Source organism: Anabrus simplex, chromosome 7 (genome assembly GCF_040414725.1).
Source record: "Anabrus simplex isolate iqAnaSimp1 chromosome 7, ASM4041472v1, whole genome shotgun sequence".
Classification (NCBI taxonomy): Eukaryota; Metazoa; Arthropoda; class Insecta; order Orthoptera; family Tettigoniidae; genus Anabrus; species Anabrus simplex.
In genome coordinates this window covers 285,841,152-285,856,510 of record NC_090271.1, presented here as the reverse complement: position 1 = coordinate 285,856,510, position 15,359 = coordinate 285,841,152, and the positions used below count along the sequence as shown (strand labels likewise).

General features: G+C 39.3%; 1 protein-coding gene across 2 annotated transcripts in view; it reads right to left on the bottom strand.

Annotated features, from left to right (window-relative positions):
* The window catches only part of Ctf4 (Chromosome transmission fidelity 4), a 175,681-nt gene that overhangs the window by 22,098 nt on the left and 138,224 nt on the right, over positions 1 to 15,359 (bottom strand). For both annotated transcript variants that reach the window (XM_067151705.2, XM_067151703.2), the window contains exons 15-16: positions 10,016 to 10,158; positions 537 to 745 (exon numbers count right to left, since the gene is read on the bottom strand). In XM_067151705.2, the coding sequence (XP_067007806.2) occupies positions 537 to 745; positions 10,016 to 10,158 (352 nt within the window). The remainder of the gene's footprint in view (positions 1 to 536; positions 746 to 10,015; positions 10,159 to 15,359) is intronic.

Sequence of the window (15,359 nt, the reverse complement as noted above, 5' to 3'; positions counted from 1 at the left end):
TCGACACGAAGACAGGGTAAAGACTGAAGAGAATGTGGAAGAAAGTTGTTTGGCAACCTACCTCTCCACACCAAACAAGGATCACTTAGAACTCGTTAACTCAGCAGGGTGCAGGCTTCCAGCTCGTTTGCAGGAACTGAGGCCATCATGTTTTGTCCCCAAGTATAATGATGAAGACTATCAAAGCTTTACAAATTTTGCGAGGATGTCATCAAACAACTTAGAAAAAACCTTGTTATAAATGGTAGCTCCTCTTATTGTGATAAAAGATACCAAACTTCAGAGCTGCAATTTCACCAACGGAACTTCGTTCTCTACACCTACAGAATTCATGTATTTTTATGATAATGAAACTTCTTCCATACCAACCAAAACATGTTTGGAACACAAGTTTTTATACAACAGGTTCCCAATGTGAACCCATACAATGTTCCAATTTTTTGTTATAAACATTTTAAATATTTTACTTTCAAAGGATCATGAAAAATCAACAAGCGATTGTTACATTTTGTAAATAAAAAAGTATACTGCAATACCTTTCCTGAAACTGGAGGTGTTGCAGAATCAGTCTGTGGCTCCTTACTGTTATTCCCCTGGATGTAGCATGCAATGAGTCTATCCAGTCCCTTGTGTCCTTCAGTTGGGTCTGCAGTCTTCTTGAATGGATTGAGCTTTTTCTGTGATGGACGAGCTTCTGACAAAATACTCATTTTCTGCTTTGCAGCCATCAGTACATTCTCTCTCTCTGTGGACAAAATTATTTGGTAAGCAGTTAATTTCAGTGAATCACCTCTATCGCACTTTCATAAACTAGTGACAGTAGGCTAAGATGCTGGCTGACACTCATAGGATATCACACTCCTGCCCAGTGCTGACTGACAGACTGTGATTGGGAGAGCTTCTGATAGATTGGAACAGTAATTGCAGTACAGAAAAAACTGATGATGTAATGAGAATAATGAGAATACTGCCTGTATGGTATACAGAGGGGAATAGTTGAGGGACAGTGCATTTGTCTCCTTGAATGACACTGTAGGGGCAGAGTGGGAACATCCCTCCTGGAAACATCCCTCCTTGCAATCAATCAATCAATCAATCAATCAATCAATCAATCAATCAATCAATCAATCAATCAATCAATCAATGCAATTAATTTAAAAAAGTTTTACTGCTAATGTTCTGTGGTTCATTCGCTTCTTAAATTCTGTTTTCTTTGAAACAAAAGTAATACTATCTTGTAAGGCTAAAAATAAGAGGTTAAATCAAAACGAGCTACAATTTATTAGTTGAACACGAAGACTAGCACCTGTTAAGAGGGTAATGCAACCTCATCCTTACAAGTACTGTAACTTTACAACATGTTGAATAATGTCCTCGACCCTGTTAATATATTAGAAGACATTTTGCAACTAACATTGTCACTGTGAATGCAAAACAGTATACAAGTGAATAAGTCCCGCGTTTTTCAACAGTTGGTAGCAAAACCTTGGTGTGCATGTATTATTCATATCAAGGTTCATACAGTGCACTCCTGATGTGCAGAAATATGAAAACTGGCATTTTCCGCTCACCACTCTCTTCGTAATTCTACTCCTGCTACCGGAAGTACATATCGTGTCAGTTGTAGCATGTGTTTAGGATGCATTGTGTGAGTACTCATTAAAGGCCATTCACAGCTCACAAAAATCTCTACATTTTTTAAGAGGCAGAGGAAATTGGTAATCACACAGCAGGAAGAAAGAACGATGTGGATGAGATTTGCATACGCGACTGCAGGAAAAATAAACCACGGCTTAAAAAGAGAAATCACACTGAGCATTACGCACACTAACAGCTGAATTTCCAAAAATCAAAAAACAGGATATGCGAATACGTGACTGAAAAGGGAAAGTTTGGATGTGTGGTCATGACTGAAATGAATCAGTTGAAAGCTCCAGCAATAGGAAGAGTGTTAGAAATTACAGTTTGCATGGCCAGCTGCGGATGGGGTCACGCGTGTTTGTGAACCAAAAACTTCAGTTTTCGTAAGAAAACTAGCATTGCACAATGTCTCCCAGCCAATTATGAAGACTAGACTTAATTTTCACATACAGTATCTGTTATTAGTTTGCTCCGGAGAAATTCGTATTTACTATCACAGATTGGTAATGCAAACCAGGCAACAGACACCAGTATATTGGAATGTAGGCCTACTAATGAAGATAGTGACTAGATGAGTTGCTTCATAATTATTTGTGATTAATTGTACTGTCGTATTTATGGTTTTCAAACTAAAAATTTAACAAAACTATAGAAATAAAAATGTAAAGTGGTGTTTAGCCAGAAAAATATAGAAGGAAAATCACGGCAAAAATCCTTTGGACCATGAAGAGAAGGTATGAGAAAGAATAACTGCTCCACATGCAGGAAAATTTCAAGAAAAACAACACAAGAAATTTCTAAATGTTCAAGAACAAAACCAAAGGAAAACTCATCCTGGGTGACAAGAAAAACTGAACATTTGGCTGAAAACTTCCAGAAACGTCCGAACTGTTAACCTGAGGAGATATTGTTCTTTGGAGAACCACTGTTTAAATTACAGGATTTGCTTCCACCAAATACGAAGAAATTAAAGATATCATTAAGGAACTAAAAAAAAAAAAAATTAAGAAAAAACCAAAGCTCCGGGGAAGGACTTTATTATTGCAGAGCTATTAAAATATGCTAGTGAAAATGTGGCAAATAAACTAGAGAAACTATTTGCCCATATTTGGGTGACAAGAAATTCCATATGATTGGAAGACTGCACTCATTCACCCTTTGCACAAAAAGGAGACGGTGCCAACATCAGCAACTAGAGAAGTATCTCCTTTATTCCCATACCATACAAAATCCTGTCAAAAGGATTGCAATCTAGACTTGAAATTCATCTACAAACAGACAGGTGAATATCAGGCAGAGTGAGCACAGAGCAAATACACAGGGTGGTCGGAAACTACGTGAACCAAGTGTATGAGCGTTCGAGCGTTGGTCACACTGATGAGTAATTTGAAAAAATTATGTCAATATCTCATGCCATTGCCATTTTATCAGCTACTTAAGTTAGCCAATCAGATCGCTTCACGGGTGAATTCAAATGGGCTTTATGGGGCGAGGTTGCTAAATCTGCACGTGACTTGCGGTCTTGAGAGCCATGCCAAGAAATGAGCATCAAATACTAACAGCATAAGATATCTAATTGTTTTCAAATTATTTATCAGTTAAATCAACTCTCTAATGCTCATATACCCAGTTCACGTTAAATAGTTAAAATAAGATCAATGAGAAACAGGAGGACAATCTTAAACATTTGTGGATTTCAAGAAGGCATAATGATTCCATAGGTCATGGAGTGCTAATGGATTTAAAATATCGGACACACAAAATTCATTATATATGTCTGACCCAATGCCGGGTCGAAACATGTCTATGTCTGTGTAAAGTTTCATCTTAATGGGACATAAAATATTGTACAATTGACTACGAGGATATCAACATAATTTGGTACAATTTTGTAAGAAGTTCAACCGTCAATACGGATGTAACATGAGATTCATTGTAATGCAATAAGCGGATATTTTACATCAATATACTGTATTTTCAGCAAAATACAAGTGATTTTGAAAAAGGTGTAATATTTTGATACAGAATACACCTACTGTTTTGGAACTGTACTTGGGCTGGTGAACTGTACAACAAGAAAGTTTTAAAATCAAAATAACTGCTAGATAATATGCATGACAATGATGAATACCTCATTGCGAAGAGAAAGAACCATATTACCCAGCAATAACAGGCTGACATCAGTACAGGACATATTGGCAGTGCAATAGTGCTGCTATCTTGAGGTAGTCAAGTCACTGTGCTGCATAGCTAACAATTAGTGTAGCTCTCGATTCTGACATGGTAGCATGTTGTGTGAGGTGTCATTCAATTCATCTCGGTGAGTTCTATACATGTGCAATGAAAAAATTTCAAATGGTGAAGATGAGAAAATTGTGATGCGCAGAAATGCAAAAATTTCCTTTCGCATAATGTCATGACACATCATCATCATTGTACGGTTCCAGTTTCCTGCGTACTGTTAATGAGCCTCTTCCACTTCTTCCTGTCCTGGAGAACAGCATCCATTGCCCATCCTCTGGTAACTAGCTCAACCTTGATCATGTCCATCCATCGGATTTTAGGTCTTCCTGCAGGTCTTTTCCCCTCCACCTGTCTTTCCAAACTTATTCTGGCTGTTCTTGTGGGCTCCATCCTCATCACATGCCCGTACCACCGTAGTCTGGATGTGCCGATTCGGTCTAATAGGGATGTTTTTATTCCGGCTTCTTTCCTCACCTCCCCACTTCTTAACTTGTCCATCTTGGTCTACTGAATGGTGGATCTAAGAAATTTCATTTCTGATGCTTGCAGTTTTGATGAATCTCTTTTTGTGAGGGTGCATGCTTCAATACCATAGGTCAATACTGGTATGAAATAGCTGTTAAACATCATCAGTTTGGCCAGTTTTGGAATCATGTCATCCCATAAAAGTGTTCTTACTTGTTGGCAGAATTCTGATCCCTTTTGCACTCTGTTTGTAATTTCCTTTCTGACCAAATTATCACTGGAGATTACACTTCCAAGGTAAGGAAAATTATCCACACACTCTAGCAGTGGTCTCCTAGTTTTACACTTCCTGGACACCCTTCTCTGTCGACTGCCATCATCAGTCTTGGTCTCCCTGATGTTGAGATTTTATTCCTGGAACTGGGATTTCCATACGTTGAGTCTAGTCTGTACTTCCTCTTCTGTTTCACTCCAAATCATGATATCATCAGCAAAGGCTACTGCATTCAGTTCACCTAACTTTTCCTTGATGTTCTTTATTATATTGTCCATAATAGTGATGAACAGTAGTGGGGCAGTGCACTTTCTTGTTGAACTCCACTTGTTGAACCATGATGATCGACCCTCCCCAATTTGTACACAGGTAGTACAGTCTTTGTATAACATCTGAATTTGCCTTACCGGTCCTTCAGGCACATTTCTTTTCCTCAGGCACTCCCAATCTTATCTCTTGTAACACCATCATATGCCTTTTCTATATCCAGGAATACAGTGACCAGGTTCTTGCCCTTCTCCCAATACTTTTCCATCAGCATGCGGGTGCTAAAAATTAGGTCCATTCTTGATCTGTTACTTTTGAATCCATATTGCTCCTTCTGTAACTGTGGTTAAATGATGGTTCTCATCTCCTTTCTATGATCTTCTCTAGAATTTTTTGCCCATGAGACAGCAGTGTTCTCCTCTATAGTTGGTGGGTTTCTGCCTGCTGCCTTTCTTAAACAGGGGAATTATAAAGCCCTTGCTCCAATCTGCAGGTATTTTGTTGTCTGTCCATACGGCATTTAGTACTCTGTGCAGCCATTGTATATCCTGGATGCCTGCTGCCTTTATCATGTCTGCATTCACTTTATCTGCACCAGAAGATTTTCCTTTAGGCATAGATTTTAAGGCTGTCTCAGTTTCTGTCCAGGTGGGAGGAGATTCTCATTGTAGGTTTGGATTTCCGGTTCTGTATTTTGTTCTTGAACTGGTCTATTCAGTAGGTGGTCGAAATGGTTTTTCAGGACTTCTCTCATGTCACTTTCTGTCCTAACCAGATTTCCATTTTCATCTTCAAGTGCCTTTATGGTATTCATTGGTTTCCTTTTACCTCTTATTTATTTTATTTCATATGGCGTATAGAGGGTAAATAAATAAATAAATAAATAAATAAATAAATAAATAAATAAATAAATAAATAAATAAATGAGTACAGAACCTGGTTAGTGTCCTATTTCTAAGATTTATTAACTAAGCACTACAATTGCAGATTTACACACACGCACACACACGATAGCCGAGCTTACAACTTACACAAGTACACGGTTACACACTTACAAGGTTCGCACTCTCTCTCTCAGTTTCTCATATTCCATCTACAATGACACACACACAGAGTCATCGATTATTTACACTACATTCTCTCGGCCACTCAGTCACACTCGTTAGCGCTGTCACGGTCCACAGCCTACACGTCAGTCTCGCAGGTCGGGATAGTATCCGCTGTTCACTCAATCCATCGAACTCCGTTCGCAGTCTGCGTACGTCGTCACCCAGTGCTCCTTTCGCGCTGCTCCAGAACACCCAAGGTTCTTCTCCAGCAGCCGGCCCCAAGGGACTCACACACGACATCAGGGAAACAGGAACGAGTCCTCGGCTCCAACAGGCAGATACTCCATCAGGCTGACATCCCCAGCCCAGGCTACCAGCGAACTCAATTTCGCTCTCACTCACTCACTCACTAACTCACTAACCCAGTCTAACTCTCACTGACTCCAGGCAGGTTGTTCCTCTCTTATATATCTGCGCTGGCCCTTCTAGAATAGTCCGGATGCTCGATGGACCCAGAAACATCGCGAGATGGAAGACTCCAGATTAATCGTGGAGTCATTTCCATACTCCTCTGCTACGGGACCCCAGGCAGAAGCGAGTGGGACTGGCCTAGCACTTAAGTGCTGCTCGTGATTGGCGCGGATGAAGTAAGGGGGTGGGCCGAATATGGTGACGAGCCGGGCCCGTAGCAAGTTGGCATGGTGGACGCTATGACCATTACACTATATACACTTAAAGTAGATAGAACAACAATCGGGCAAAGGATCAATTGATGGTAATATAACCCCTGATAACGCAATACAGTAGTTTCTTATTGCCTCTGCTGCCTTCCACCAGTTTCTGAGTGAATATATTCCATGCCTTGGTCTTTTCTTCTCTAACTGTTCTTTTATCATACAGTTTCTTGTTTTGGCATAATTGTTCGAGGTTTTTGATCTTTGCCTCGTCTCTAGTAAAATGCGTTTATTTTTCTCCCAATCCCTTTCCCTCCGCAAGAGATTACTTTCCCTGATTGTTGCTCTCACTCTTTCATTCCACCACAGTGTTTCCTTCTCCCTTGTTTTCATACTTATCTTTCCACAAACTTCAGTTGCTTCTTTAACCAATGTGTCCCTTACGCTGGTCCATTCTGCCTCTCCATTTTTCCTTTCGTCTCTTGGTAACAGGGTTTTTATCTGATTCTGATACTCAGTTCTTATATGTTTTCTGGAGTTTCCATACTTTGATTTTTGGCATTTTCCTGTTCTGTACTTTTGGCACATAGAAGTTTCCCAGGTCTACTAATAGACGGTGGTCATGTCAAGGCTCTCGCTGGGTATTACTCTGACATCTGTTACCATTCTGCACCTTTCTTCATCTGAGATGACATAATCAATTACAGTCTTTTGTAGTCCATCCCAACTGTAATGTGTTATTTTATGGCCCTGTCTCTTCTTGAACCAACTACTGTATTTTTCACCACCAACCCATTCCTCATACAGAAGTCTTTCTTCCACCATTTCCATGAGGTCCCATTAGTTCTCATATCCTGTTCTATCCGTCCCAATCTGTGCATTCAGATCTCCTATAATGATTACTCTCTCTTTACCAATAACTTTTTCCAAATCACCAAGAAACTGGTCTTTATCCTCATGACAACATCCAGTTTGAGGTGCATACACCTGTACCAAAGCTAGTTTTTCTCTCCCTAAATGCACAATCACCTTTATTATTCTCTCACTAACATACTGAACGTCAGCAACTCCTCCTAGATATTTACTCATGATGAAACCAACACCATTCTTCATCTCTTTGTCATTTTCATGCCAATACAGTGTATACTGTTTTCTTAATTTCTTCACTCCTTTCCCTCTCCATTTGGTTTCACTCAGCCCCGGTATCATTAATTCCCTCCTTTCCATGAGGTCCACTAGTTCTTCACATTTTCCTGTGAGACTGAGGAAGTTGATGGGCCCAATCCGTGTTAGTCTCTTGCAGGATTTTTACATTTTTGTAAGACCCTGTCTATCATCAGACCATAAACCATCATCCTTGACACGAGTCTGCTCATGCTGGGATCTTAATTTAGTTGATAAATGCGTTCCGAGGCTCTTATATGTTTTGGAAGAAACTGAAAATAAGCTCTTTTACTGGCTTACTAGGTCTAACGTAATTGAGGATTTTCTTTTGGGGTTTACTCCCTTAGCTTTCGAGGATCCCACCTCATCCCACAAGGCAGTGGGTTCCACCTGTACTACCCACAGAGGAATGAGCTGCCTCCTCCACCAGCTCCACCGCAATGAATCATATTCTCTGCTTTGCTGCCGTTGAGATCTTCACTCGTTACCCTTCACCAGATGTTACACAACGGGTCAGTGTGCTCTGGGACTCACATAGGCAGGGGTGCCACTCCCTGGGCAGGGCTGCCTCTAAGAGGGTCCCTACCTGTCACACATGGACAATAAATAGCTTCAAAGTCATCAAAAACGCATTTGAGAGGATAGAGCAGCTTGTGATTCAAATCTGAGATCACCAATGCCAAGCGTCAAAAGGCTTATTGCGAGAGAGCCTGAAAATCCTTGCCACTTATGAAGGGGAAGCACCAAAAGCAAATACTGCACAGATATTTTTTTGCTTTGCAGGCTAGCGGCTACTCAGTTGCAGAGGAATGGCTGGGCCGTCTCATTATCATATGGGTGCGGAGATTATTGGTTTGATAGATGAAAGTAGTGGAAGCGATGTGTCAGGAAGCAAATTTTTTGGTAGTGATATGGACAGCACAGCAAGAGGTTGTTGAAGAAGTGGCGGACAGCGCAGATGAAGAAACAGCTTCATCCGTAATAACTTTGTGTGCTGTTCACTGGTTGTGGCGAGAGGTAGATGTCGTCATGAGCACACAAAAGATCCCCTTCATGGGTATGCCAAGTACATGAAAGTATTTTGCATCTATTTTAGGTGTTTTTTGTGTTATTTTTCAACAACGAAGTGATTGATGTAATTGTTCAAGAAACAAATATATTTGGTGCGCCCTTGAAACCAACACCACGTGCTCGGACGTGGAAGGCAGTGACAGGGGAGGAAATTTGTGTGTTCTTGGGGCTTGTAATGTTCATGGGGACGGAAACTCACCCTGAAGAGCTATTTCACCAGGAATGGATTTTTATAAACCCCTGCATTCCCTCAAACAATGGAAGGGGCAGGTTTGAACTCATCTTGCTATATTTACATTTTGTTGACAATTCTACATGGAATACATACAAGGGACCTAAAAAACATTCAGCCTTTCCTGGAAGTTATAAACGGAAATTTTGGGACGGCCTACATCTCCACCAAAAATATTTTGTGGACGAGTCCCTTATATTCTGGAATGGCAGACTTGGAATAAAAATTTATATTACCTTATATGTTGTTGTAAATATTGTGTGTGATTATGGACAACACTGAACTGCAGCAGTCAGATATATTGCTCAGAAACATTGGATTTGATCTCGGTAAGTAATCCTAAAATTTTTGTTAAGTTATATTTCGTAGATTTAACATTATGACTTCTTGAACTTGATGGTATCTAAACCTCTTCAATTTAAATACCGCCTGAGAAGTGAACAGCTCTGGATTAAATTGCCAGCTTGAGAGGTTAAAATCAAAACTAGAATACGTTTCAGACTTTGTTTCATTCTTTACATATGGCAGCACTGAAAAATATCATGAAGTCAGGTGATATATCATAAACTGTGCATGAATTACAGTGATCTTTAATTTTGCCACCTACAAAGCACATGGTGGGGACAAAAGCAGGCACTGTTTTTAATATGTAATTTGTTGCTTTTTAAATTACAATAATTGCACGTTGTCATTAAATTTAAACATGGAAGTTCATTGGTTTTGGTGTTGTATTTGAAAGCAATGAAAATGTTGAAATTTACAGATATCAGAGATTGCAGATTGATGAAAATGCCAAACTCAGTTTATAATGAAATGTTGGCAGCTTTAGATTCAACTGACCAAAGGTCACAAGCCTGCAAACATGATGTTGATCATGAAAGCCAGAGTTAAATGTTATCATTATTCAAAGTTGTAATAAAGCCATTTTCCTTACCTTGGGAAATAGGTGTGTCAGCAAAAGGGTCAGGATCTTCATTTTGCATTGTGCTACTGTGACGTGGTGTTGAAGCAGAAGATTCCATTTCAATATCAGTTGAATTATGCATCTGTACCATTGGTGTGGAGGGAAAGGTTAGGCTGAAAAGATCCGAAAATAACTAATTATGAAGTCAGTATTAAAACAGGCCATAAATAGGACAAACCAGAATGGACAAAGGCGAACTGAAGTTTGTGATTCGTTCAATCTGAACTTATTGTCCACTCGGTTGTTTGTCTCGCACATAAACAGGGTCACCTCACGTGCTATTTCACTCCTTGGTTTACTCTACAGGTTTTCTGACATCACAGATGTAAATGCCCTCAGAGCATTCTACGCGTCCTGTATCTTACCTAATGTTGAATACGCCTGTCCAGTCTGGTCCATTTCTGCTTCCTCAAATCTCAGCCACCTTGACCGTGTACAATCTTTTATTCTGTGCTATCCAAGTGCTTGGGAAACTGGAACTCAAGACTCTTTTTGTTCGGAGGAAAGTAAGCTGACCTAAAGCTGCTCCAGATTTAGTTTCCTTATTCCCCCTCCACATCCCATCCCGTAGTACGAGAATGAAGACCATATTCCTTACTCCCGACTTTCTCTCACCCAAAGGTCCCTTTCTGTACGTATTCCAGCAATGTTTAATACCTTATCTATCAACAAGAACCTAGACATCTTCATAACGTTTCCTTCCTTCTATCATGATATTTCTCACTTAACTTAATTTTCCTTCTTGTTCTTTCCTGTTCTGCTCCTGTATATACTGTAAATGTATTTTCCTTTGTTAATGTCGTTGTTAATGTAAATATGTATTATATATGACTGTACAGTTTTTACTGTGTATATCTGTCTGCTGTAAATATTTATATATCTTCCATTTTAGATGAATATCTATTGTATATAACTAGGATCTTTGTAATTCGGCATAATGGTGTTGCTGATCACGAAAAAAATAGTATCGCTGAATGCCAACTTGGGAGAATTTCAAATCATTCATATGGCAACCTCCAGCCCCTGGGAAATAATGAATTTCAGGGTTCAAAAGGGAGCCACACTCAGTGTTTAGGGTGCAGACAAGTTTCATACCCAAAACCACCAAGAAAACCTCATTTAAAAAAAAAAAATCAAGATTTAGGACAGATGAGTTTAAGGTCAATCAAGAAATTGTACAGAAGAACCAGAAAGAGATTAAATCCTTGGACTCATATAAGCCATAAGAAATTACCTAGAAGAACCAAAAGGCAGTTGAACATACAATATTAATGGCAAAGAAGAGAAAATTAGGACAATGAAGCACTGCAGGAAAGATCCAGAGGATGGAATTGATGATGCACTCACCACAAATATTTTGAGGAATTCAGTGAAAATGTACTGCCCAAATCCTCAAGAATGTGAAATGATTATACAGAAAGGAACAACTTAACCAAATTGACAAGAACCTTAAGAGAAACAACATCAGGGAATTTTACAGAGTTTTTAAGAATAAAAGGTTTTACTCCTAGGAACTTGGGTTTCAAGTATGAGGAAGGAAAGCTTATCATAAACACTGCAAACACTTAGCAAATTATTTTCAAAAACTTTTGAACTGTGACCTTACAGAGGAAGGACTTGTTTTTGGAAAACCCACAAAAACCTACAGAATTCACATCTTCTTAACAAAGAAGAAATCAAGGGTGTAACTAAAGATATAAAAAGCAATAATGCTCCTGAAAGACTATCACAGCAGAATTGTTTAAACCACAGACAAAAATGTGGTTCAACAATTGGAAGGACATTTTGCTCATATTTGGGCAAACAGAAGAGATCTCAAAGGAGTGGAAGAATCCCTTGCATAAAAAGGGTGATAATATACATGTCAATAATTACAGAGGAAGCTCGTTTCTTCCCATTGTGTACAAGATAAAGTCGAAAGACACTAGGGCAGAGGCCCATCTACATAAACAGTAAGAGGAATACCAGGTAACATTCCAAAAGGGATGTAAATGTGCAAAACGAATTTTCACCTCAAATCATCGATCAAGATTTGAACAATGAGGCAGAAAAGGATGACATAACCTATGTGGATTTCAAGAAGGCCTATGATCCAGTTGACTGTGAGACTCTCATAAAAAAATTTTAAAAATGTCAGGGAGTTTGGAGTTTATGATAAATACATAGCTTTGATCCAACATATTCACAAGTTAAATTCGTTGGTGAACTGTTGGAAATATACAAAATTAAAACAGGACTAAGAGAGGGGGATGGCCTCTCCTCACTATTGTTCAACTGTGTTCTGGGAAAAGTCGTCAGAGAATGGAAAAAGGAATTGGCAACACACGATATCCGAAGTGGAGTAAGAGTCGGCTGCAAAAGCAATGATATCAGATTTGGTTGTCTGGCCTTTGCTAATGATTTAGTGATCCTTGCAGAAGACATCCAAGCAGCAGTGAAAAAAATATAAGCACTACAAGATGTAGCTGCTAAGAATGGCCTTAGGTTCTCATTTGAAAAAACAATGTACATGGACTCAGTTAAAAAGATTGAAACAATGTACAGAAGTATCTGGAAGACTGAGAAATTTAAGTACCTGGGTGAGATCCTTTCCCCCAATGGCAATGAAAAAGAATTGCTAGGAGAAAGACCAAGGAGGATGGAAATGGCCTTTAAACTGTACCATGGTTCCTACCAGTCCACACTGATCTCCTTCCAGACAAAACTGAAGCTGTACTACACAGCAGTCAGATCACAATGCCTCTATGCTGCAGAGGTGGTGATGATATTGGCCTTACGTCCCACTAACTAATGTTACGGTGTTTGGAGATGCAGAGGTGCTGGAATTTAGTCCTGCAGGAGTTCTTTTATGTGCCAGTAAATCTACAGACATGAGGCTGACGTATTTGAGCACCTTCAAATACTACCGGGCTGAGCCAGGATCGAACTTGCCAATTCGGGGTCAGAAGGCCAGCGCCTCAAACGTCTGAGCCGCTCAGCCCGTCTATGCTGCAGAGGCACTAGCAAAAATAGATGACACCACAATTGAAATAAAAAAGGAAAGGAAGTTTCTCGGGAAAATTCTAAGATCCATAAAAGTGTTGGAAGGTTTTACATTCCATCTGAGATCCAATAGGATACTGTAAGAGGAAATAGAGGACATTACAATATGCTTTACGTCGCACCGACACAGATTGTTTTACGGCGATAATGGGATAGGAAAGGCCTAGGAGTGGGAAGGAAGCGGCCGTGGCCTTAATTAAGATACACCCCAGCATTTAGAGAAGATTACCACAACATCAGTAAGAGGAGGCTGACCTTTTATGGACATCTAAAGAGAATGAATTTAGATAGATGGACGTACAGAAAAGTGGTTCTTCAGGAAAAACTCATCCTAGTGGGAATGAAGCTCCAAAAAAATTCAAGACAGAGCCATCCTCACAAAGAAAATCGCAGATTTTAGGAAGAATTACTAGGGACATCCTGCTAAACCACACATCTTGGTGGAAGAGTGACAGAAGAAAAGCTTGAAATTGAAGAACCCTTGGCTACAATGCAAAGAAATAATATGTAAGCCCCCTAAAGAAACATGGCAGATAGTTTGTGTAGCTGTACCCAGAGCTGGCTGTAATAATAATAATAACAATAATAATAATAATAATAATAATAATAATAATAATAATAATAATAATAATAATAATAATAATAATAATAATAATAATAATAATATCAAAAAATTGTACCGGGTGGTACACCTCAACTCCGCACATTTAAAAGAAGCGCCTTAAGGAACGTTATCTCTTGTACTAAACATGAAACAGCTACTGCATGAAGTTGGGACATTAATCAGAAGATGTCACTCATAAATAACAGAGTAATGTTATTTTGAAGCCGCCTAAACTGACTGGATTTATTTGTTTTGGGTTTGTTTACTTCAAGAAGTTTGAACTTTCCTCCATAGATGTCCTTACAAAAACTGTGGTCATCCACTCTGGTGCACGGTGGAAGAACTTGTGATTTAAAGAAGTTTTGCGTTATTATGTTTTCTCAACTAAATTATTTATTTTGTTATTTCAAAGTTTGCAACACTTCTTTCTCATTCCGTCAGCTTTTGAATCTGGCCAATCAGGAATTTTCTGTAATTATTTTTTCAGCCAGCTTCTTGTACCTTTTGAATTTGCCAATAAAAATGAGAGGGTGTGTCCGGATTTAGTCCAGAACCCTCTCGAACCATCTCCCCGGGTATATAAGCTGCGGATTTTTCAAGCTACCTTGTCTTTTGATCACCGAATTTCTGTGTGTGTGTGCCTCATTCTTCGGCAGGCAGTACACCAGCCCAGGTAATGCCCACCAGTTTTATATCTCTGTAGCTACCTCTGCAGACTTACACGGCGGGAAGGTTTGAATTTCTAACTATGTAACCACCTGTTTTCTAAAATGTAAACTTTCTTTCGGCTAATCTAAAATTTCATAAAGTCTTAAATTGTAAATCGGGGATAGAGAGTGCGTTACCCTCTCGAATTCCCCTTCAATTTATCCTGAGGTGACTAAGATTTTGTAACCGTTTTTCTCCTGTAAATTACCAAGTAACTTGTTCTTCTAGTCACCTCAGTAGTGTGGGATTAGCCTCTGCATCATCGGGCCACAAGCCCAAGTAGGGTTTTAAAACCAAGTTTTCAAGGAGCGCAAGTGTACGCCTCCATACATTTTGTGTTTGGGCAAGTAATGTAACCTGTTTTTCTTTTCCATGAAGGCCCAGTAGTTTGGGTAATAGATACCCTTGTGTATAAATTGTAAATTGTAAGTTGGGCCTAGAGAGGCCACAAATTTGTAAGGTTTTTGGTGTAATGTTGCCTTGAGTGGGATGTAAGAAATTGGGAGCGCAGTCTCCTTGGTTAAAGTTGGAGAGCACGCAAGCTCTTTCCTGTGATTGTGAATTTTACTGTAATATTGAGGGGTGCCTCTGGAAGGCTGTAAATGTGTATCGGTTGGAGCAAGGTGCTCTGTCCTGGGAGATTTCTCTTCTTATCTATGTAAATGCTACACTGGTGGCATTGTAAATTTGTAAATTAGGGGCTTGAAGCCCAAATGTCTTAAATTCCCTATTCTGGGATTTTCTATTCTGGTATCTAAAATTGTCACTGTATCTGATACATTGGTTTTCCTTCACTAACTGAAGACTTTGTTAAGTTTTGAGATTTGAAAAGAAATACAACCTTTATTATAAAGCTTTATAGGAATTTTGATATCGTAGATAGACCCATTCAAGCCCGCAACTTCTTTCAGCTCTCTGTAATCCACAAAAACACTGTAACAACAATATTTTCTTAAACGT